Source organism: Carassius gibelio, chromosome B17 (assembly GCF_023724105.1).
Source record: "Carassius gibelio isolate Cgi1373 ecotype wild population from Czech Republic chromosome B17, carGib1.2-hapl.c, whole genome shotgun sequence".
In the NCBI taxonomy this organism is placed as follows: Eukaryota; Metazoa; Chordata; class Actinopteri; order Cypriniformes; family Cyprinidae; genus Carassius; species Carassius gibelio.
The window spans coordinates 27422617-27444061 of NC_068412.1; the positions used below are offsets into that span (position 1 = coordinate 27422617).

Genomic DNA, 21445 nt, shown 5'->3' on the forward strand with positions numbered 1-21445 from the left:
TTCATTGGAAAAGATTTTTTGGAGGAATGTAGCATTGCATCACTTGCTCATCAATGCATGCTCTGCAGTGAATGGGTGCCGTCAGAATGAGAGTCCAAACAGCTGATAAAAACATCCCAATAATCCACAGTGCTCCAGTTCATCAGTTAACATCTTATGTGTTTGTGAGAAATAAATCCATAAAGGATTCTGGCATAAAAGCGGATTTCATTATCAATAATAACGCTTCATCTGACGGCACCCATTCACTGCAGAGGATCCATTGGTGAGCAAGTGATGCAATGCTTAATTTCTCCAAATCTATTTCGATAAAGTGACAAACTCCTCGACATCTCGAATGGCCTGTTTATAAACAGGCTTCCACGGGAATTCTTTCATTACTTGATTCAGTCAGTATTTTCTGTTTCTGTTTATTCAAATGAATATATTATTAGATGGAAAATATGTATTGATATTATATCATTTATTTAACAAAAGTATGGCACTGAATATCTGCATTAAATGTTAATTTTGGGTCTTTTCTTGCACATTATTTTGCCTGAATATACTTTGCAACCTGAAAATGTCTCAAAAAGGGCTCATTTCATTTAGTGATCTATAAAATACTGCAGAAATTGTAATGCGTGACATTTCTCCACTCTCACTGCAATATAGATTTACTTTACCCACTTACAGCATTTGAAATCAAACAAAGGAAAATAGCATTATTTAAGAGCAGATGTTTGCTGTTTTAACTGATATAACTCCAGAGTTTCCTGTAAAATATGGCATTGATACCAAAAACCTCAAGATATGGTGTGGGTGATCATTTATTAATTTTTCTTTGAATAAATAACATTAATAAAATGTATCGGTGAGACTTGCCATGTATCCTACATTTTTGATTCCATGTCAGTCATACAACATATTAAATGCTTTAATATATCAGATTCAGTTAACTTCATTTAATTTCTGACACAAACTGTAAAGCTGTTTATTCTCCACTAAAGGATTTACAACAGTGTAAAGAACTTTAAAAACCAAGCAGCATTTAAACTAAAATTATAATTCATAGGATCTAAATGCCCAAAACAACAAATGCCCCGTATCCATGTGAAACAACCACAGATTAAACATAAAATCACAAATAACACCAGAATAAATCAACAATCAAGACTCATATATACATATTAAACAACTTGACCTGCATTAGAAAATCAACGCTGTCTGTAATATCACACTGTGAAAAATCACTTGAGCTGAGCACTTCATCACCATTAGTGAGCTAGAGATGCTATTCTACTGATTATGAAACATGCAACGCTTAATTCAACCACTAAAGCAAATACTCGGACAGAACTGACACTGCCATATCAACAAAGACAACGTGAGGATGCATTTTAAAAGCCAACGGCAGGAAAATGCATCTAAACAGACAGCAGAAATAAATGCACTCACCAAATCCTGGTATTCTACAGCACATAAACACACTTTTAACATTTATCATGCATGACAATGCCAGTGACAACACTGAGGTGATTATTAGAAAGAGAACAGCTCTATGGGGACTCGCATGCCACACACACAAGTACAAACAATGGTGCACGGGAAGGATTTCCTCATGGTGAAGTAAAGGGATAGAGAAATGCCTTCATCAATATTAATATTCTATATACTTCTGTTTTCCCAAATGCAATGCAAGTTGCATTTGAAATTTCCAAGAAACGGCTTATGTTTGAGCTAGTAGCACAACAGAAAATGTTCAACCAGATTGTCACACACATACTATACGGTAAGAAATTAAACTAAATAGGACGCCACTGTATTTTTTTCGGACACATCACTTGAGGTCGCCGGCATCACCCTGGATGGTCTTCTTGATACGCAGCAACATGGTGGTCTGCCATTGGTCGAGACGGGAGATCGAATCAAACTCCTTCACCTGGAGAATTAAACACATGATTTACAATTTAAAAAAAATAACGAGTCAAATATATTACATATTCTACATATTTGTACGGTGATTTAGAATTTTTTTTATTTGAATAAAATAAATAAAAAAATATATTCCATATTCTACATATTTGTACAGTGATTTTGAAAAAAACTATAATTTGAATAAAATAAAAATTAATAAAAAAAACTTACTTTATTATTTTTATTTTATTTTAATTTAGTTTAACTTGATGCACTAAACTAAAAACAAATAATAATAAATACAAAAACAATCTAAAAATTTCAATAAAAAGTGAAAATTATTAATAAACTATTTTTTTTAAGGTTTTTTTTTTTTTTTTTTTTTTTTTTTGGTAAGTCAGTTTCTGTATTAAAGAAAATGTATTTTCAGCTAATTATAAACTATTATATAACAAAATTATTAGTAAACACAACAGCAGCAAGTAACACACAAACATCGGTATCACCAAAAATGTATTTATAAGAATCATCCACAGCACTGTTCATCTGAAACTTTACAAACTTACTGCTTCAGTGAACGCCTCATTGTTCTGCTCCTCATGAGCCTCCAACAGTTTCTGCAAGAAAAGACAAAACCATTAATACAAATGCTGTAAAAATATAACAACCTCATTGCTACACTCATTATGAAATGCATACTGACTTAATGTCTTACACTCTTTATGTTTACCATTGCTAATGGAATTAGACAAATGCACTTACTTTCAACAGCTTACACTCTCTTGAATCAGCGAATGCTGGAAACATCCCTTCATACTTTTCAATGGCAAGCTGAAAGAAATCAAACTTGTGAATTCATCACTGCTGACTTGAGAACTGGTCAATGAAGATCTCTTCTGCAGTAACGCATTAACGCCACTAGATGTCAGTGCAAGACATGACAAACCAGCTAAAAACACTAAGTGCTTTTTTAAAAACAGGAAAATATAGCAATGTTTCAATTGAATGAATAGCCTACAAATATTACACTACAGCATGATAAAAACGACTGACCTTTGCGTTTAACTCATCTACTATGAAGTGGCAGAGAGCTGCTTTCCAGAAGTACTCTTTAGCGTTGTATTTCAGCAGAGGGTTGTCCATCGTGCTTGTAGCAACCTGAATGTGAAGAGACCTTTAACTTTCTTTCCCTCTGTGTTCGCGTACAGAGATAAGATATGATTAGATTCACAGAGCAGACATGAAGGTGCACTGGAAAGCATGATGAAATCTGCTCCAATAATGTTACATGCTACATAAATGTCAAACAAACGCTCTTGCTAATAATACAGTTTTGCTTCCTCCTGGCTGGTGGACTCAAAGACAAAAGTATTTATACAACATTAATTTCTATTTTTACAGTAGTGTTAAAACTCATAATCTTCTGGTTAATAAGCCTTCATTACCTGTCACTGGTCTGCAGACATTCAACTTCCTTCTCACTCTCATTTCAATCCAAAATCTTAAAATGAACTCAGTCCAAAACACATGGAAAACCTTAACCTTAAATGAATGCAATCGATTTAAAAGGAAACTAAATGTGTTTGTTATTATTACAGTATACAGTAAAAAAAATTTTTTTTTTAAATATTTTACATTATTGCGTTTTCGTTCCTACTCACAATTACTGTTGTATTTAATGGGTTATTAATTTTATTTTATTTTTATTTTACAGGGTTATTAAAGTAACCTAAACCATTAAAAAAAAAAAAAAAATTGTTAAATAAACTTTATGTGTTTGCCTGACGAAGGTCTTTGACCGAAACTTTGCTATTTTAAGCTTTTTGAAATAAAGGGAGCATAACAGTGTGTAAATCATTTTTCTATTTTTTTATTCATCCTTTGATCTTGCACCTGGTCAAGACTTTTTTTGGATGTGCGCATTTAGATTTTTCTTAAAATAAACTTTATCTGAAATAAAATGTAACAAATACAGTATGTGACTCTTGAACACAAAACCAGTCTTAAGTGTGATTTTTCTTTTAAAATTGAGATTTATACACCATCTGAAAGCTTTCCATTGTTGTATGGTTTGTTAGGAGGATAATATTTGGAAATCAGGAATCTGAAGGATGCCAATAAAATCAAAATAATGAGAAAATCATTTTTTAAGTTGTCCAAATGAATTCTTAGCAATGCATATCACTGATCAAAAATTTAATTTTGATATATTTACAGTAGGAATATACAAAATATCTTCATGGAACATGATCTTTACTTAAAATCCTAATGATTTTTGGCATAAAAGAAAAATGTATAATTTTGTCCCATACAATGTTTTTTTATTATTATTATTATTGCTACAAATATACCTCAGCGACTTAAGACTGCTTTTGTGCTCCAGGGTCCTAAATGTTAAACTTACTAAAATAACTACATTTAAAACTAAATACAAAAATATTTAAAAAAAAAAAAAAAAAAAAAAACAATTCACTAAAATTTTATCAAATATTTTAATGAAAGGAGAAAAGATAAAAATAAAAATGAGCTCAAATTATTAATGACGAATATACCAGTGTATCAAAAAATACAAAAACAACACTCTTTAATAATAATAATAATAATAATTGATTGATTGATTGATTAAATGTTTTAATAAAACATAAATAAGTAATAATAAAAGCTAACCTGCTCGTAGATCTCGATGGCTTTGGGATACTGCTCGAGCTGAGCGCTGTACGAGCCCACCTTCAGCAGACACTTATTAGCCGAGCTTAACGACAACACAGACAGAAACACTAATGAGCATCTACAATCTACAATGACTCAAATCTGATTTACACAATGAAGATACAAACCTGTTAGACTCTTCACCTTTGTAATAGTCTGCGGCCTGCTCGTAATGGGCGATGGCCTAAAACAACATCACAACCCAGTTACAGTCACATCCAAAGGCATTTCTGGGAAAACGATGCATGAGAAAGCATCTTATAGATGTTTATAAAATCAAACAGCACCTTTTCGATATCCACTAGCTCGGATTCATAGATCTCTGCAATAGTCATGTGATGCTTTGCAGCGATCGTGAACCTTCCCTGTGCATCACACACACAAATGAGAGATTAAATCTTATGTAACGATATGCATTCATTTTATGCATCAATATGTATATTTATATATGAAAGCCAAATCCTAGTCTCTTACCATGTCTGTATAAATATCGATGGCTGCGTTTAAACAGTTGATAGCCTCTGTGTGATTCATTCGAAGAGAAAACAACAAAATATCAGCAGTGAGTCAAACCTAATGCTTACAAAACAGCTCTCATCTTTACTCATAACCTCATTCAATCAGTTATTAAATCAAGCAACAAAACTTAATCCAAGGAATTCACATTCTGGGGTCAAGGTAGTACAGATTTTTATTTTATTTTTTTATTGAAGTCAGTGCATAATTTATGTATGCAGTCTAGTGCTGTCAAATGATTCATCACGCTTAATCACATCCAAAAAAACATGTTTTTGTTTACATAATATATGTGTGTGCACTGTGCATATTTATTATGTATATACAAAGACACACAAATACAGTATATATTTTGAAAATACAGCATTTACATGTATTTACATGCACTAGCATGCACATATTATGACAACGGTACTACAAACATACATTCTATAAATATCTTTTTACTTTTTACTTTTAGTCAGAATTTAAATCATTTTGTTATGCATTTCAGTCAGTGTTCTTAAATCTATAAAAAATTATTCTATCTAAATCTGTCTATATAGTACAGTATTTCAGTTAGTTTTTTTAATACTTTAAAAAATTACTTTTCAAAAACTGTAAATAATTAAGTTTATTGTATTTTTTTACATAAAATACTGGTTTTCTGCTTTATGTTTAAATTGCATCATTTTTTTCCTGCTGTTTTGTAATTGTTTGTGAAATTAACTAGCAAAAAAAGTTTTTTTATTGCATTTAACATTTTATTTCAATGTTCTATATATATATAATTTCAAATGTTATATATATAAAAAAAAATAACAAAAATGTTATATATATAATATAATATAGTAATATATATATATATATATATATATATATATATATATATATATATATATATATATATATATATTAATTATTATTATTATTTTAGTTAACAAAAATAACCATGATTAAAACACAAAAATGTATCACATTATTATTATTATTATTTTTTTAGCAATAAAAGAAACTCTCTCACCTTGAGGATCTGCCTTCTTATAAGCATTTCCAGCATCAACGAAGCTGGTGGCCGAGTCCAGTTTGTTCTGCATCTGCATGTGAAGTCTTGCAGCTTGGCAGAAAGCACTGCCTGCAGCTTTACTTAGCAAAAGACATCAGTCTTTAGATCAATTACAGTAATGACACAGAGGCAGATTGAATGCTTAAAATAGCCCAAAAACACATCAAAGCACGAATACAAGTCTAATGCAGTTAAATCACTTAAATGCACATAGATGGACAGTGACTTTGATTATTTGAATGAAACTTTTAACTGAATTTATTGTAACAGTGCAACCGCATGACTAAATATTACGCATTAAATGAATATAAACTTGAATTGACTCATGCATACCACTCCAGTTTTTGGCCATCTTGAACATGTTGGCAGCTCTGGCATACATTTCACATGCATCCTCAACCTTATGATTTCCCCTGTGAAAACATCAACATTTCTGATTCAATGCAATTTCAAAATCAATATAGTATATTAATAAGGCCCTGTGCATTAAATTCAGAGCAGTTGCATTGCATTGCATGTCGCATCACGGAAATATTTGACATTGGAGATACTCAGAGACGCATGGATCGACTCTTATACTCATTTGAATGGTAAATAGTAGACATTCAATGATACAGACATATGCTATTTGAAAAGACTACAGGTCATTAGATGTCTTTGAATGTCAGATCGTGACCAGCATCACTGCTGTCTCACCCGAACATCCCTCCGAGAAATGAACCCGACGATTTGACTTTTTTGTCCGCCTCTGCCATCAGCTGCATGGCTTCCTTCTCTTTCCCGGAATTATCCATGATTGAGTGTGTGATGTTCGCGCAGATCTGTGCTTGGATCTGTGAAGGCCCGGGGTTTGTTGATATATATTGAGCGGCTTTAATGCAGAATCATGAAGGATGCTCGCCTCCTCCTCCTCTTCTTCTTCTTCCTCCTCCTCCTGCTGCTGATGCTGACGATGCACGCTCTTCAGGGATAAACTGCGTCACTGTTTGGTTAAAAGCGTAGCCACGCCCTCTTATTATCATACACTCAGCATAAATGCATGAAAATTAATAAATACTGAAATATTTAAATTACAAACATGTATATAAGCTATAATATATATATATATATATATATATATATATATATATATATATATATATATATATATATATATATATATATATATATATATATTACTATAATATTTGCGTTATATAATATATTACGTAACAAATAGTATAAAAATACAAATACGTATACATAGCCTACATTTGGAAAGCAATGTATTATTATAATATGAATTTTCTAAAATGAAATGGCATTTAAATGTAGCTTAGTAAAGTAAGCTAAACGAACAAACTCAAAAATATAAAAATAATAATCTTCACTTGGTGTTTTCGGCTCTGCGCATGAACGGAAGTGTCGTCATATTAGCGCCAAACTTGAAGCGTCGCCACTCGCCATTCACTGAGGAGGTAAACAAACGCTGGCTGTGTTAGTAATATCGGTTAAAAGCTCTTTCTTTAATAGAATTTGTGTTAATATCTCTCAGTTGATGTTTTTTTTTTTTTTCGTGTTAATTCTTCTAACGTTAATTCGAGCCGTTGTAATGAAGTAAGAAACAGCAGGTACAGTTAAGATAAATAACGTTAGTCTGCTTCATTAGTTTGACTCATTCTAGCACAGATTTCACTGATATAGATTTATTTTAGGATATCAATTAATTAATTAATTAATAATTAATTGTTATATTATTAGAATATAACATAGTTTATTATAATTAATATTTTGTTATTATAATAAACTAACATCATAAGACAGCGTTTGACCAGCTAGCTTTCTTTCTTTTCTGATTCGGATTAGACCAGTCTACCTTTTTCTAAATGGCTTTTAAAAGTTATGACAAGTCTTGAAGAAAACAAATAAGATGGCTAACTTTGAAGACTAGTGTAAGTAGATCCAGTAACCAGTCCTTGCTGATGAGAGTGTGTCTGTAAAGAACAGAGCCTGTATTGATGTTGTTGATATATTTATGCATTTAGCAGATGCATTTATCTAAAGCTATTAAAAAAAATATTAACAGAGCCTGCGATATTCACAGTACTCAATGCCAGAATTTCTAAATATATACATAATTTTGTATTTAAGAAATGATAATCACATATTGATGTAATGTTCCATTCGATTCAATTTCTTTTCTTTTCTTTTCTTTTTTTTTACTTTGTCTTAAGTTCTTAAGATTTGTCAAAAGTTCATCTTATGTTGAGCAGAATGAAGTATTTGAGCAGTACTTCACATAGCAGATTGATAAGATATCAGAATTCATAGCATGGGTTTTATGAATTCTCTCATTTTAATTCTTCATTTAAAAACTAAAAGTTATTCTATGATTTTTTTTTTCCATTTTATTTTCATCTCTCAGGATAAAGAAAAGGCAGCATTTTGGTGGACTACATAGACCTTCTGTTTAACAAACTGATTTCTCATACTCTACCTGATCTTGCCAAAGATCTTAAAGAAATGCCTGAGAAGATACTGGACTGCTTCGTTGTCTATTCATCAGGTTGGTTTTGTGTTATGCATTTACATAATATATATATATATATATATATATATATATATATATATATATATATATATATATATATATATTTATAATAATAATAATATTTTTTTTAAGTGCTTGTAGGATATTCTCATCATCAAATATATTCAGTTATTTTTTTTTAAGCATTTTTTATTTATTTCTTTTATTCTGGTGAGTGTTTGCCAGTGTTGATTTGGTATTATTTATATACTACAATAGTATGTATTAATATTTCGAATTAGTTGTTCATATTTTAGTTTTTTTACATTATGATTTTTTGATAAATAATAAATATTATTTATTTTTAGTAATTGTAGTACTTTAACTTGAATTCATCAAGGGCTTATTTTTTAGTTTTCATTTTAGTTTGTGTTTAATTTTTAATATAAAAGTAACGTTTAATTGGAGCTTTATTTTTATTCATTTTTTTTTTTTTAAACAGTAAAACTTTGCTGTGCTCTTCACAGGGTTCAGGAGTGTCCATTGAAAGATGGTACAAGACACACCATCCACACTATCAGTGCAACAATCTTTAGAGAGCTGGTAGATTCTGATAAGGTGCTTTTTTTTAATTAACAGCTGATTGATTCTCATGCATTTAGCTTCTCAGTAACAAGGACGTAACAGAAACAATCATATTACAGTCCGGCAATGTTCTGCTAGTGCTATTTTTGCATCTGACCTGAATGCTCTGTACAAACAGGACAGCCTCGGGTGACCTTCTGTCTGATTCAGTTGTTTCATGACGGTCACATTCACCATGCAGAGAGGATCTTTGTGCTGAGCTGTTATATCTCACATAATATCATTGAAATTAACATACTGTATCCATTTATTTATTTATGCGATTGCCTATTTACATAAAAAAGTCTGCTAAATGACTAAATGTAAATGCAAATATCCTGCCACAAATGACATAATGCATCTTTAACACTATTTACAATACTGTTACCCTTTACTTTTGCTATTTTCACTTCGTATACTCTCTTTGAATGTCCAATTTTATTTTAATGACCAATATTAATTTAATGATAGTAGATTGCTTCCTAGACTATAATGGTGTCCTGCATCATTTTATTCAAGACTGCTCTTTCCTGTTTATGAATTTTGATTAATTCTTTCTACAGGAAATCCCAGAAATGAGAAGAACAAGTGTATGTTCCTGTTGTACTTTCAGACGAATTCTTGTTGTATTATTTGTATCTTTTTATTAGTTGTATTTCTGTTAACTAACAACTTTGCAATAGCTATTATTAATAAAATAAACTAACATTAGAGGTATTTGCAATTATTATTTTACCATTGCTCATACATACTTGAATGTGTAACAACTGATCATTTTAATTTATTTAATTTGATTTAGTTTATCTATTTATAAACTCATGCTAACACTTTACTATAAGGGTTCCTTTTTTTCAGTACTTTATTAACAATGAGCATACTTTAATAACATTTCAATCTTGATATTTTTTAAATCAAAAGTTGTAGATGATGTAGATCGATTTGCATAAAAAAATGAACAGTTCTATTAATCACAATTTTTTTTTTCTAATTCCAGATTAATAAATGCTGTTAAATATAGTTTATTGTGAGTTCATATTAGATAATGCAAACTAATGTTAACTAATATAGTTTAAATAAGTATCTCTGTTACTGTTACATCTGTTTGGATGTATGACAGCTACTGATCATTTAAAAATCAAGTTGATTATTGACTTAATATTTTTGCTAACACATCTACTTCTAGTTGTTTGTAATATACAGTGAATTACAGTTATATCAATGTTGATTTCTCTGTTTTTGTCTGTAGGTGGTTCCTGGAGAGGCCTTTTTTGACCCCATCCCTCCCAATAGCACACTTTCTGATGATGCATCAATGCAATGCATTTAATGCTCTTTCCACTTCTGCTTTCTCAGGTTGTGGATTTTGAGGGCTTCATCTGTGCACTCAATGAGCAGGGTTACCTTCTGAAGAAAGCCCACAGGAAGTATCAGCTTCAAACCACACGAATCAGCCATCTCTTGTGATGTTTCACACTCGAACTGTTTCATCCTGTTTCGTTTGTTTTTCAATGCAACAGATATTATACTTATACCATACAGTGTGATGTATGTTTACACAAATGCTTCAATGTTATCTGTACGTTGTTTTCATGTACATAAATAGACTCATGATTGTTTTAAATAGTATTTTCCTTTCATATAATCAAACAGTAACCTCATTTTTGAACAATGTTTAAGTAGTTTTGTATCTTATGATGTTAGCTGTGTCCTTTCAGTAGATTCTTCTAAATGTAATATTGAACTTTTAAGTCTGTTTATGCTACTGTCTGTGAAATAACCTCACTTATACATGTGCAGCTGATAAATTTAATTGCAATAAATAAATAAAAAACATTAAAATGCATATGAATGCTGTATTCCTCAAAAAAGTAATCAAAACTAATCTAAATACATTTAAAAAATCAATCAAAATGATAGATTATTTTATTTTAACTGTTACTATTAACTATGACTTTAATATTGCATTTATTAGCTAATAAGTTATATATTATTCTAATTATATATTCTAATTGTTTGTATTAGCTAACAAACTGAATTGCAGTTTTTGTGAATACAAATAGTTACAGTGCACAATTAAAAACGACAGTCTATTACAGTAAAATGTGGTAAATTCAACATCAAAAAATATATCATATCACTTAATATGTGTCAATGAGCTGTTACTTTCTATTTAGTTTTTTGTAAATCATATTACAGTGCGTTCCCTTTAATTCCCCGCCCCCTTTTGCCAACTGTCGTAAACATTCAGATCGGAACACGGCAGGATAGAAACGTGTGAATCAACAGATATGAATGTCTCAAGTCAAATTTAAAGTAAAATGAACGAGTTAATTAGGAAGTATGCTGCTGGAAGCTCAGTCAGGCAGTTCGGAGGTATCTATCGTCTAGTTGTGTTGAGTTAAAGCCGCTGACATGTTTTTGGCAGCTTGTAGGAAGAGCTGTGCTAGAGGACAGATACACAGACTGACAGTCAGCACTGCTGCCAGCTGCCACGACAAAACACCTGCAAACTCACCGCTGAGAAACACTACATCCCAGCTGAAGAGCAGATTCTGGAGCTCCTCTCCTCTGGAGCTTCACAGAACGGTCACTCAGAGATCAGAACATCTCTTCTCAGTTAGATGTGGATCAAGAGCATCTAAGCATCACTGCAAGCTTCATCTGCTGCTGTGTGGCACAAACAGGTTTTGTACTGAAGCATCTAGAAAACCAGGTTTGGAAGTGAGATCATCTGAAAAGGATGAAGATCAAACAGCCTCTTCACTTGCAGCTAATAAAGAGGGACATTTCCAGTTTGAAGAGCTGGTGAGTGAATTATTTAACCTGTTAACTGCCACCCGGCCCCTCTGTGGGCCATCCACGTTTATTTCACTATATTACAGTTAAATCCTAATCTAATTATGACAAACTATATATATCGTTGGAAAGGTCTAAGACTCTTAAATTTATATTTGTACCAATCTTTTAGTTACAAATTATGTAGGAAAAGTAATAGATAAATGTATGGCAAGAGTGCACCACAAACACCCACATCATAACAGGAGTTCTGACCTTTGTCAAAAAAAACAAAAAAAAAAGTCTTCTTTGTAACCTTTTTCTCTATCACACTTTAGAAATCATCATAAATTATATATCGCTTGAAAGCATAAAATCAAAAAAAAAAAAAAAAACATTTTAATTTCAAACATTGCATTACCATGTAAAATGGTATATCAAAATCATGTTTTGATTTTTTTCAACTGGTTAACTCTTTTATATATATATATATATGTATGTATATATATTATAATTATATTAAATTAAGTTATAAAATCAAATATTTCAATTTAACAAACAATACAAAATTATTAAAATAAACAAATAAATGATTCATATAATGTAGTAAAAAACAACTTCTCTGCAAACATAAATATTTTTAATGGGTTTACTATTTTTCTTAGAAACTGTATGTTTTACTACAATATATAATTGATTTGTTTTCTCACACTGCTGACAGATGTTTTTTATAGGATAAACCTGCTTAATTTTGATGTATTTTTAATGAAACAATATTTTTTTGTTTTTAATAACATTTTGCATCTTTTTTATTTTATTTTTTTCAGTGAAAGATGCACACTTGAACAAAATATTTGATTAAGAATTTGTACTGTTTAAGATGATAAATGAGCAAATTTAGCACTGATATAAAAATAAATTGTTTCACTTGGTGGTTGTCAAACACTAGTGGATCGTGTTCATAATTAACATGAGTGTCTAGGTATTTGTTCTGGTAAACGGCAAAAATTCGGTCTGTTTTTCTTTACATCATACATTAAATCAAACGTGCTTTCTTATTTCTGATGCCCAAGGAAGTGTGAATAAAATACCTTTTCCTCATCCATATTAATAGTGTCATGTAATATCATTTATTTTCAGTATGAGAATCCATGGACAATCCCTAATTACCTGTGTATTGCCCGGATCGTTCTGTCTCCTGTCCTGGGATACTTAATCATGGAGCAGTACTTCCACGTCTCTCTGGGGCTTTTTGTTCTGGCTGGAGCAACAGACTTGGTAAATTAAAGAAAACATGATCTGTGGCGCTTAATCATTTTATTTTAGGCTTAATAACCTGTTGATTTATTGATCATTGGTTTCTCTTTCAGTTAGATGGCTACATTGCACGTAACTGGCCCAATCAGAAGTCAGCTCTGGGCAGCGCTCTAGATCCATTGGCTGATAAGATTCTCATCAGTGTTCTTTATATCAGTCTGACATATGCACAACTCATCCCAGGTGAGATGAGAACATAATTATTATTGACTATTATTGACCAGTAGACCCAGATTTAAAGGGACAGTTCACCCAAAAAATAAGTTTATGTTTATGTTAATTTTAATCACTCTCAGGCAATCCAAGATGTATCTGACTGTTTCTTTAGTAGAATAGTAAAGAATCTTTTTAGCTGAAACCGAGGTCATTGGTGATTCATAAATTGCAAGTCAGAGGTTGAGAGTCAAATGAAGCATATCAGGCAACACCAAATAAACAAACATAACTCCTGACGATATATTGAGGTTTTATGAAGCGAAACAATCAGTCTGTGCAATAAACAGATAATTTTTTACGACATTATTACCTGTAATCTAAAACCTCTGACAAATAGCCTGGAGTGGTTTTTATGGTTTCTAATTGTTTATGTAAAGAGATGAGCTGGTTAAGACTAGTTTATTCACTTTATATGCTTAAAACATGTAAAACATCCATTATTAGTTGATTTAGTAATATAATTGTGTATATGCAACATCCCTGTATGACTATTAATCGGTTATTTAAACCAGTTAATTTAAAACAACGAATCAATTCGTAGAAAATAATTTGTATTACATTTGTATTGTAATAATTTGGCTTTGTATTACAGGTAATAATATTGTAAATAATGTTCCGTTTTTTTGCACAAACCAATCGTTTCACTTCATAAGACCTCAATATATCATCAGGAGTCACTGGTATTTCAACTGTGTTTCCTGATTTGCTTTTTTTGAACTCTCAAAGTGCCAGAAGCTGCGAACTTGCATTTTATAAATCACCATGGACCACAGTTTCAGCTAAAACTCTCTTTTCTGTTTTACTGAAGAAAAACACCTACATCTTAGATGAGTAAATGAACAGAAAAAGTTCATATTTAATACAGCAGAACACATCGCACACTTCGCACAGGAAGAACCCTCTTGAGGAAGCTGCGGTTAAGTGTCACAGTCTTGGTTTGGTGGTGTTCTGTTAGTTCCCTTTGTGAGCATTAAACAGCTTTTGGCCTACCAGCCCACAAATATTAGGCTACATCAGTTCATATTAAGTTTTTCAAGATCTCAGAAAACACAGAGTGCATTAGAACAGATAAATCAAACAGCTGTTTATTTCTTTCTAAATCAGCTGTTGATGTTAATTAGGCAGAATCATCAGACGTGTGTGTCTTTCCTCACAGCTCCACTCACAGCACTGATCATTTCCAGAGATGTTGCTCTGATTGCTGCTGTTTTCTATGTGCGCTATAAAACAGTTCCACCGCCAGTAAGTCTTCAACTTTCAATCATTCTCATTCACTACTCATCGCACTACTTAAAGCTATTACATTTAGTTTGAATTTCAGATGCTTCGAATTTTAACTTTAACAATGTGTTTCATTGTTATGCAGGTTTATTTCATGTGTATCTGTGTGCTCTGATAAAAGGGTTTTACAGGTCATGAAATAACCATTTTTGACTTGCTAGAACTTGAAGGAACCTGAATTATTATTGCTGTGTAATGAATCATTTCCACGTGATTTATCTTATTTTCTGTGCAGGTAACACTCAGTAAATTCTTCAACCCGTGTTACACCACTGCCCGGCTGAAGCCAACACTCATCAGCAAGGTGGACCCTTTTTTTAGCAAATCATAGATATTTCTGTTTTTGTTGTGTATATATTAAGGCACTATATATTATTGAAATATATATATTTTTCTAAATGTAGTTTAATTGTTTTTTGTTTTTTTTTGCCAATTAATTTTTTTTTCTGAACTACGTTTTCTTCGTTTTGAAATTTTAAATAAATATGAGTCATCAATAAGTACGTCTGATCAGTTTTGTTCATAGAACTTTAACACTTAAAACTTAACACAATACTATTCACAATACAAATTCTACAATACATCTTAATAGCATTAAGTCAAATTTTGTATTGTCAAATTTGTAATAAATTAGTTATAAAAAAGTTTTATGAATTAAATTGATTATTTTTATTAATTGTGTTTTGATTTTAATTCTTAATACACATTTATTATCATAAATGCTGGTAATCAAATGAAAATTGAATAAATATTTTATTTAACACTTCCTTGATATTCCTTAAAAAAAATACAAAAAATATATATATATTATTAAAACTATATGAAACACATTCCATGAAAATTATGAGGCCCTAAAATATACATGTTTTAGTAATGTTTCGGTGTGTGTTTATAATATATATCAGATCAGACTCTAAACTAGGAATGCATTCATTTGACCAATGCATGATAGCAGATTATTTGTATTTTATGGCCAATAATAACACCCACTGTGATGGTTAGTATAATAAACCTATATTGTTCTGTGTTTCAGATGAACACGGGTGTGCAGTTGTTTCTGGTGGCGGCGTCTCTGGCTGCGCCGGTGTTTCACTACACTGACAGTGTTTTACTGCGGTCACTGTGGTGAGCTTTCACTGCTCCAGTCACATCCTGACATCAGTCGTGTCACTGAATCATATTCTCATGACTGAATCCAGTTAAATGCATGTGTGTTGTGTTTGTTTGCAGGTACATCACCGCTCTGACGACCGCAGCATCCGGTTACAGCTACTATCATTACGGTAAAAAGACCGTTGAGGTGCTGAACAACACAAAGTAGTTGACAGTCATCTGAGATTGAGCTTTGACCAAGACATTGGGATAATCAGTGTTTGTGCACAGGGGAAATTAATCGTACTTTTGTAATCAAGACACTCTAGTCTGTCAGAAACTTGTTTGATTGTTTTTTGATTACAGTATTAAATCCAAGCGCTGTCATTTTTTATTAGCATGTTGTTTTTTAACTCCACGGGAAAATTAAACATTACTTTTAATGAACTTTGGGTCGGTTTTCTGAATAAAAATTAACATAAGATGAATTTGTGCTTATGTGATGTGTTTCTAAATGTGACCAGACTTACAAATAGCAGGACTTCAATGAGCGTCACCTGCAGGTAAGTTTTACGAATATCTGTTAGAAATAGGAGCTTAGGTGAAATACTTTCAGCTAAATATCTAAAAGCTCTTATTTTGAGAGCATTAATTTCCTCTGTATAAACAGGTCTTCTCAAATGCTGTCCGTTATGAAGAGATAAATTCTTGGTTTTGATGTTTTATTTGAGCCAATTATTATTGCCTCATTGTTAGTTTATGTATAAATAGTCATACTAATGCCTGGTTTTCACTTAAGTCTGTTTGTTACAAAAAAAAAAAAAAAAAAAAAAAAGGATTACTCAGTTGTCAAAATAATAAGTAGATTAATTGATTCCCAAAAGAATCATTAGTTACAGCCCTAGATTAGTTAAAATATTTCTAAATACCGCTGCATTGTTTTACGTTTTGTAATAAAAAGACAAACATTTTATTGAAAACTTCTTAAAAATAGTATTATTGTCACATTCTAGTCAACCGAGTATCTGTACTTTGTCTCATCTCATTAGCTAAGTGTATTGTTACACCCCTAGTGTCGATAAGCGATGATATAGCTCATAATTTTCCAAGTGTATGATACAGCTTTCATTCTTCAGGTCGATCATATATTCATGAAAAAGAAAATCAGTTTGAATAAAGAAAGCAATTCAAGGTCAGTGAATCGCACAAAAAATATCTCAAGATTCTTCATTTATATATTTTAAGCTGAAAGCCACTATGCTTTTCGGATGAAAATTAAATTAACATATATATTATATGTAGTTATATTATAGTTTAATATACATATATAGTTTAACTTGATTTATTTTACTAAAATAACTAAAGCTGAAATAAAAATAACCATAGACATATTTTTAAATAAAAACATACATTAAAATAAAAACAACAGGTGTAACAATTTCTAAAACAGCTAAAATTTAGAATGAAAAAAAAAATGTAAAAATGAAAAACTAATTCAAACCATCAACAACTTATGTTTTATACCATATTTAATGCATTTTTTTTTTTTTGAGCATCTAAACGTATAGCTGCCATCATTTACATGATTTTTAACAAACCAGATAACTTTCTGCAAGTTATTAAATTCAAAAGGGTTCTGTTTTAGCCATTTACAGGTTAGTTACACTAAAAATTTACATTTTTCTTTGTAATTTCTATTATCATAAATGTTATTTAAAAACAGACACAGAGTGACTGTCCACCATCTGCTTCAGCTCGGACACATACTGCATGGACAGTATATTGAACACAATAGTCTCTAATCTACTCACACAGATCTTAATGGAATGAGGAATGAGCATTTCTGTTAAATGTCTGGTGAGCTGTAATAGATTAGAGCTTAAAATGCTTGATTAAAGGTGTCATCGGTTAAAACTGATCTGTTTGGGATGGTGTGTGTGTGTGTGTGTAGCACTTACACACTAATCCCCATAATAATAAAGATGTTAAATACTCATCTGAGGAGGAAACAATGTTGCATCTTAATGAAAGGATGTATGACATACACTTTTCTGTAAACTGAGCCAAACATTTTTTCACTGATTTAAGGTAGAGTAAGAATATTTACTGTATTGCACAAGTTAGTTCATATTTAGATATAATTTTGCATGAAATATTACCTTTTCTTTTCATCATCATCTTTAAGAGTTCATGATAATTTATGTTCAACTTTATTGCTCAGTTGATTAATCCATCCACAATTCATAAAACACAACACATGCAACTGAGGTACAAGAAGTATTGCCTTCCAAAAGTCATTGAAATCAATTAAAAATCACATCGACAGGTTAAAAAAAAAGCCTCAGGCCTAATATTCATTTCCGATCTGAATCAACCGAGTCGCGAACAGGCTCCGAAGTGCCGATCTGAATCAACCGAGTCGCGAACATGCTCCGAAGTGCCGATCTGAATCAACCGAGTCGCGAACATGCTCCGAAGTGCCGATCTGAATCAACCGAGTCGCGAACATGCTCCGAAGTGCCGATCTGAATCAACCGAGTCGCGAACATGCTCCGAAGTGCCGATCTGAATCAACCGAGTCGCGAACATGCTCCGAAGTGCCGATCTGAATCAACCGAGTCGCGAACATGCTCCGAAGTGCCGATCTGAATCAACCGAGTCGCGAAAAGGCTCCGAAGTGCCGATCTGAATCAACCGAGTCGCGAAAAGGCTCCGAAGTGCCGATCTGAATCAACAGAGTCGCGAACAGGCTCCGAAGTGCCGATCTGAATCAACCGAGTCGCGAAAAGGCTCCGAAGTGCCGATCTGAATCAACAGAGTCGCGAAAAGGCTCCGAAGTGCCGATCTGAATCAACAGAGTCGCGAAAAGGCTCCGAAGTGCCGATCTGAATCAACAGAGTCGCGAACAGGCTCCGAAGTGCCGATCCGAATCAACCGAGTCGCGAACAGGCTCCGAATCAACCGAGTCGCGAACAGGCTCCGAAGTGCCGATCTGAATCAACCGAGTCGCGAACAGGCTCCGAATCAACCGAGTCGCGAACAGGTTCCGAAGTGCCGATCTGAATCAACCGAGTATCTGAAAACTTCGAAGAAGGAATGTAAAAAATAAATGCATTTTAATATAGTAAGAATAATTAAGATTGATCTTCCTCTATATTATATTAACATCCTTTTAACGAGCAATGCACCATAAGATCACCTTTACACTGTAAAAAAACACTATATTTCAGTCTATATTAATAACCTCTATATGTAAAAAAATATTATACCGTTCTTACCAAATTCATTCAACACGTTATTAAATCATAATTAGATTTTAAACACTTAAAGGAACTTTCAGAGCTGATTTCAAAGTTACTGCGTTTATAAAACAACTCTATGAAAGACTCAGATCACGTATCTAAAAATAAATCGCTATAGTAAAAGAGAAATAATAAGAGTAGTGAAGTTTTCTACTTTTCTGCTGTGTTTGGTCCTCAGGCGCGTCTCCGCCCCCTCACACGCGCGTTTACAGCGCTAAATTAATCATCTGTGCTAATTATTATACATTTACTTCATTGTCAGCTTCAGGTACTTCATTTATTATTGTTCAATGAACTGTTTCAAACAAAAAAAGGTTGTATGATTCAGTGTCTCTGCAGGGGATTATAGATCAACAGCGCCACCTGCTGTCGACACGCGGCTATTGATAGTAATAATTCAAACTTATCAAAATAAAATATATAAAATAATGGTTTCTATTTTCATTTTCCTTTAAAATATCATTTATTTCTGTGATAAAAAAAAACCCAATAATAAATCATTCTGATCCTGATCTGAAGATCATGTGACACTGAAGACTGGAGTAGTGATGCTGAAAATCACAGAAATAACATAGATTTTAATGTATATTAAAATAGAAATAAAAAATAGTTTTACTTCATAAAAATATTTCACTTTATCCCCCTGTATCTTAGATCAAATAAATGCAGTTTTGATGAGTAAACTCCTCTAAAAAAACAAACAAAAAAAAAAACATAAAAAATCATTCTGATCCCAAACTCTGACCGGCGTGTGTGTGTGTGTGTGTGTGTGTGTGTGTGTGTGTGTGTGTGTGTAGCACTTACACACCAATCCCCACAATGATAAAGATGTTAAATACTCATCTGAGGAGGAAACAATGTTGCATCTTAATGAAAGGATGTGTGACGTAGCCTACACCTTTCTGTAAACTGAGCCAAACATTTTTTCACTGATTTAGGGTAGAGTAAGAATATTTACTGTATTGCGCAAGTTAGTTCATATTTAGATATAATTTTATATGCAATATTACCTTTTCTTTTCATCATCATCTAAGAGTTGACTAATCCATCCACAATTCATAAAACACAACACATGCAACTGAGGTACAAGAAATATTGCCTTCCAAAAGTCATTGAAATCAATTAAAAATCACATCGACAGGTTAAAAAAAACCTCAGGTGAAATATTCATTTATCACAAATTAACTGTTTGACAAACACTTCCTTGCTCTGATGTCCAGATCTGAATTAAAAAAAAAATAACAAACAGGCTCCGAAGTCCCTATCTGAATCAACCGAGTCGCGAACAGGCTCCGAAGTGCCGATCTGAATCAACCGAGTCGCGAACAGACTCCGAAGGCGCGTCTCCGCCCCTCACACACGCGTTTACAACGCTAAGTTAATCATCTGTGCTAATTATTATACGTTTACTTCATTGTCAGCTTCAGGTACTTCCTTTATTATTGTTCAATGAACTGTTTCAAACAAAAAAAGGTTGTATGATTCAGTGTCTCTGCAGGGGATTATATATCAACAGCGCCACCTGCTGTCGACACGCGGCTATTGATAGTAATAATTCAAACTTATCAAAATAAAATATATAAAATAATGGTTTCTATTTTCATTTTCCTTTAAAATATCATTTATTTCTGTGATTAAAAAAAAACCCATAATAAATCATTCTGATCCTGATCTGAAGATCATGTGACGCTGAAGACTGGAGTAGTGATGCTGAAAATCACAGAAATAAAATAGATTTTAATGTATATTAAAATAGAAATAAAAAATTGTTTTACTTCATAAAAATATTTCACTTTTTCCCCCTGTATCTTAGATCAAATAAATGCAGTTTTGATGAGTAAACTCCTGAAAAAAACAAAACAAAAAAAAATCATTCTGATCCCAAACTCTGACCGGCGTGTGTGTGTGTGTGTGTGTGTGTGTGTGTGTGTGTGTCTGTGTGTGTGTGTGTGTAGCACTTACACACTAATCCCCACAATGATAAAGATGTTAAATACTCATCTGAGGAGGAAACAATGTTGCATCTTAATGAAAGGATGTGTGACGTACACTTTTCTGTAAACTGAGCCAAACATTTTTTCACTGATTTAGGGTAGAGTAAGAATATTTACTGTATTGCGCAAGTTAGTTCATATTTAGATATAATTTTATATGCAATATTAC

General features: G+C 32.1%; 2 protein-coding genes and 1 long non-coding RNA gene across 5 annotated transcripts; 2 read left to right on the plus strand and 1 right to left on the minus strand.

Moving 5' to 3' along the window:
* Nucleotides 1-791: 791 nt before the first annotated feature.
* LOC127975930 (beta-soluble NSF attachment protein) lies at nucleotides 792-7123 on the minus strand. The gene is made up of 11 exons (XM_052579984.1): nucleotides 6863-7123; nucleotides 6500-6579; nucleotides 6125-6241; nucleotides 5080-5126; nucleotides 4893-4970; nucleotides 4734-4789; nucleotides 4564-4648; nucleotides 2950-3054; nucleotides 2659-2727; nucleotides 2463-2513; nucleotides 792-1921 (listed from the first exon to the last, which is right to left on the minus strand). The coding sequence occupies exons 1-11, from the start codon at nucleotides 6958-6960 to the stop codon at nucleotides 1820-1822; spliced, it is 888 nt and encodes a 295-aa protein (XP_052435944.1). The 5' UTR covers nucleotides 6961-7123; the 3' UTR covers nucleotides 792-1819.
* Nucleotides 7124-7562: 439 nt separating this feature from the next.
* LOC127976577 (uncharacterized) lies at nucleotides 7563-11142 on the plus strand. Of its 3 annotated transcripts, none has more exons than XR_008157827.1 (4): nucleotides 7563-7623; nucleotides 8571-8711; nucleotides 9203-9293; nucleotides 10653-11142. It is a non-coding gene; the product is annotated as an uncharacterized LOC127976577 (long non-coding RNA). The 3 variants fall into 3 exon arrangements; XR_008157828.1 differs by lacking the exons at nucleotides 7563-7623; nucleotides 9203-9293 and adding exons at nucleotides 7630-7776; nucleotides 8012-8097; XR_008157829.1 differs by lacking the exon at nucleotides 9203-9293 and having other exon boundaries at nucleotides 7608-7776.
* A 373-nt stretch (nucleotides 11143-11515) lies between these two features.
* LOC127975788 (cardiolipin synthase (CMP-forming)) lies at nucleotides 11516-16468 on the plus strand. Its single transcript, XM_052579755.1, has 7 exons — nucleotides 11516-12104; nucleotides 13215-13352; nucleotides 13445-13574; nucleotides 14764-14849; nucleotides 15124-15192; nucleotides 15922-16013; nucleotides 16119-16468. The coding sequence occupies exons 1-7, from the start codon at nucleotides 11712-11714 to the stop codon at nucleotides 16207-16209; spliced, it is 999 nt and encodes a 332-aa protein (XP_052435715.1). The 5' UTR covers nucleotides 11516-11711; the 3' UTR covers nucleotides 16210-16468.
* Nucleotides 16469-21445: the final 4977 nt, after the last annotated feature.

Bases quoted from the DNA above. Each gene is read 5' to 3' on its own strand.
- LOC127975930 (XM_052579984.1), bottom strand. From the start codon at position 6,960: ATGGATAATTCCGGGAAAGAGAAGGAAGCCATGCAGCTGATGGCAGAG. The intron at 5,127-6,124 runs GTGAGAGAGTTT...TGAATCACACAG, and splicing joins TAAGAAGGCAGATCCTCAAG to AGGCTATCAACTGTTTAAAC. The intron at 4,790-4,892 runs GTGCTGTTTGAT...ATGTTGTTTTAG, and splicing joins AGCTAGTGGATATCGAAAAG to GCCATCGCCCATTACGAGCA.
- LOC127975788 (XM_052579755.1), top strand. From the start codon at position 11,712: ATGTTTTTGGCAGCTTGTAGGAAGAGCTGTGCTAGAGGACAGATACAC. The intron at 15,193-15,921 runs GTGGACCCTTTT...TCTGTGTTTCAG, and splicing joins AGCCAACACTCATCAGCAAG to ATGAACACGGGTGTGCAGTT. The intron at 16,014-16,118 runs GTGAGCTTTCAC...GTTTGTTTGCAG, and splicing joins GTTTTACTGCGGTCACTGTG to GTACATCACCGCTCTGACGA.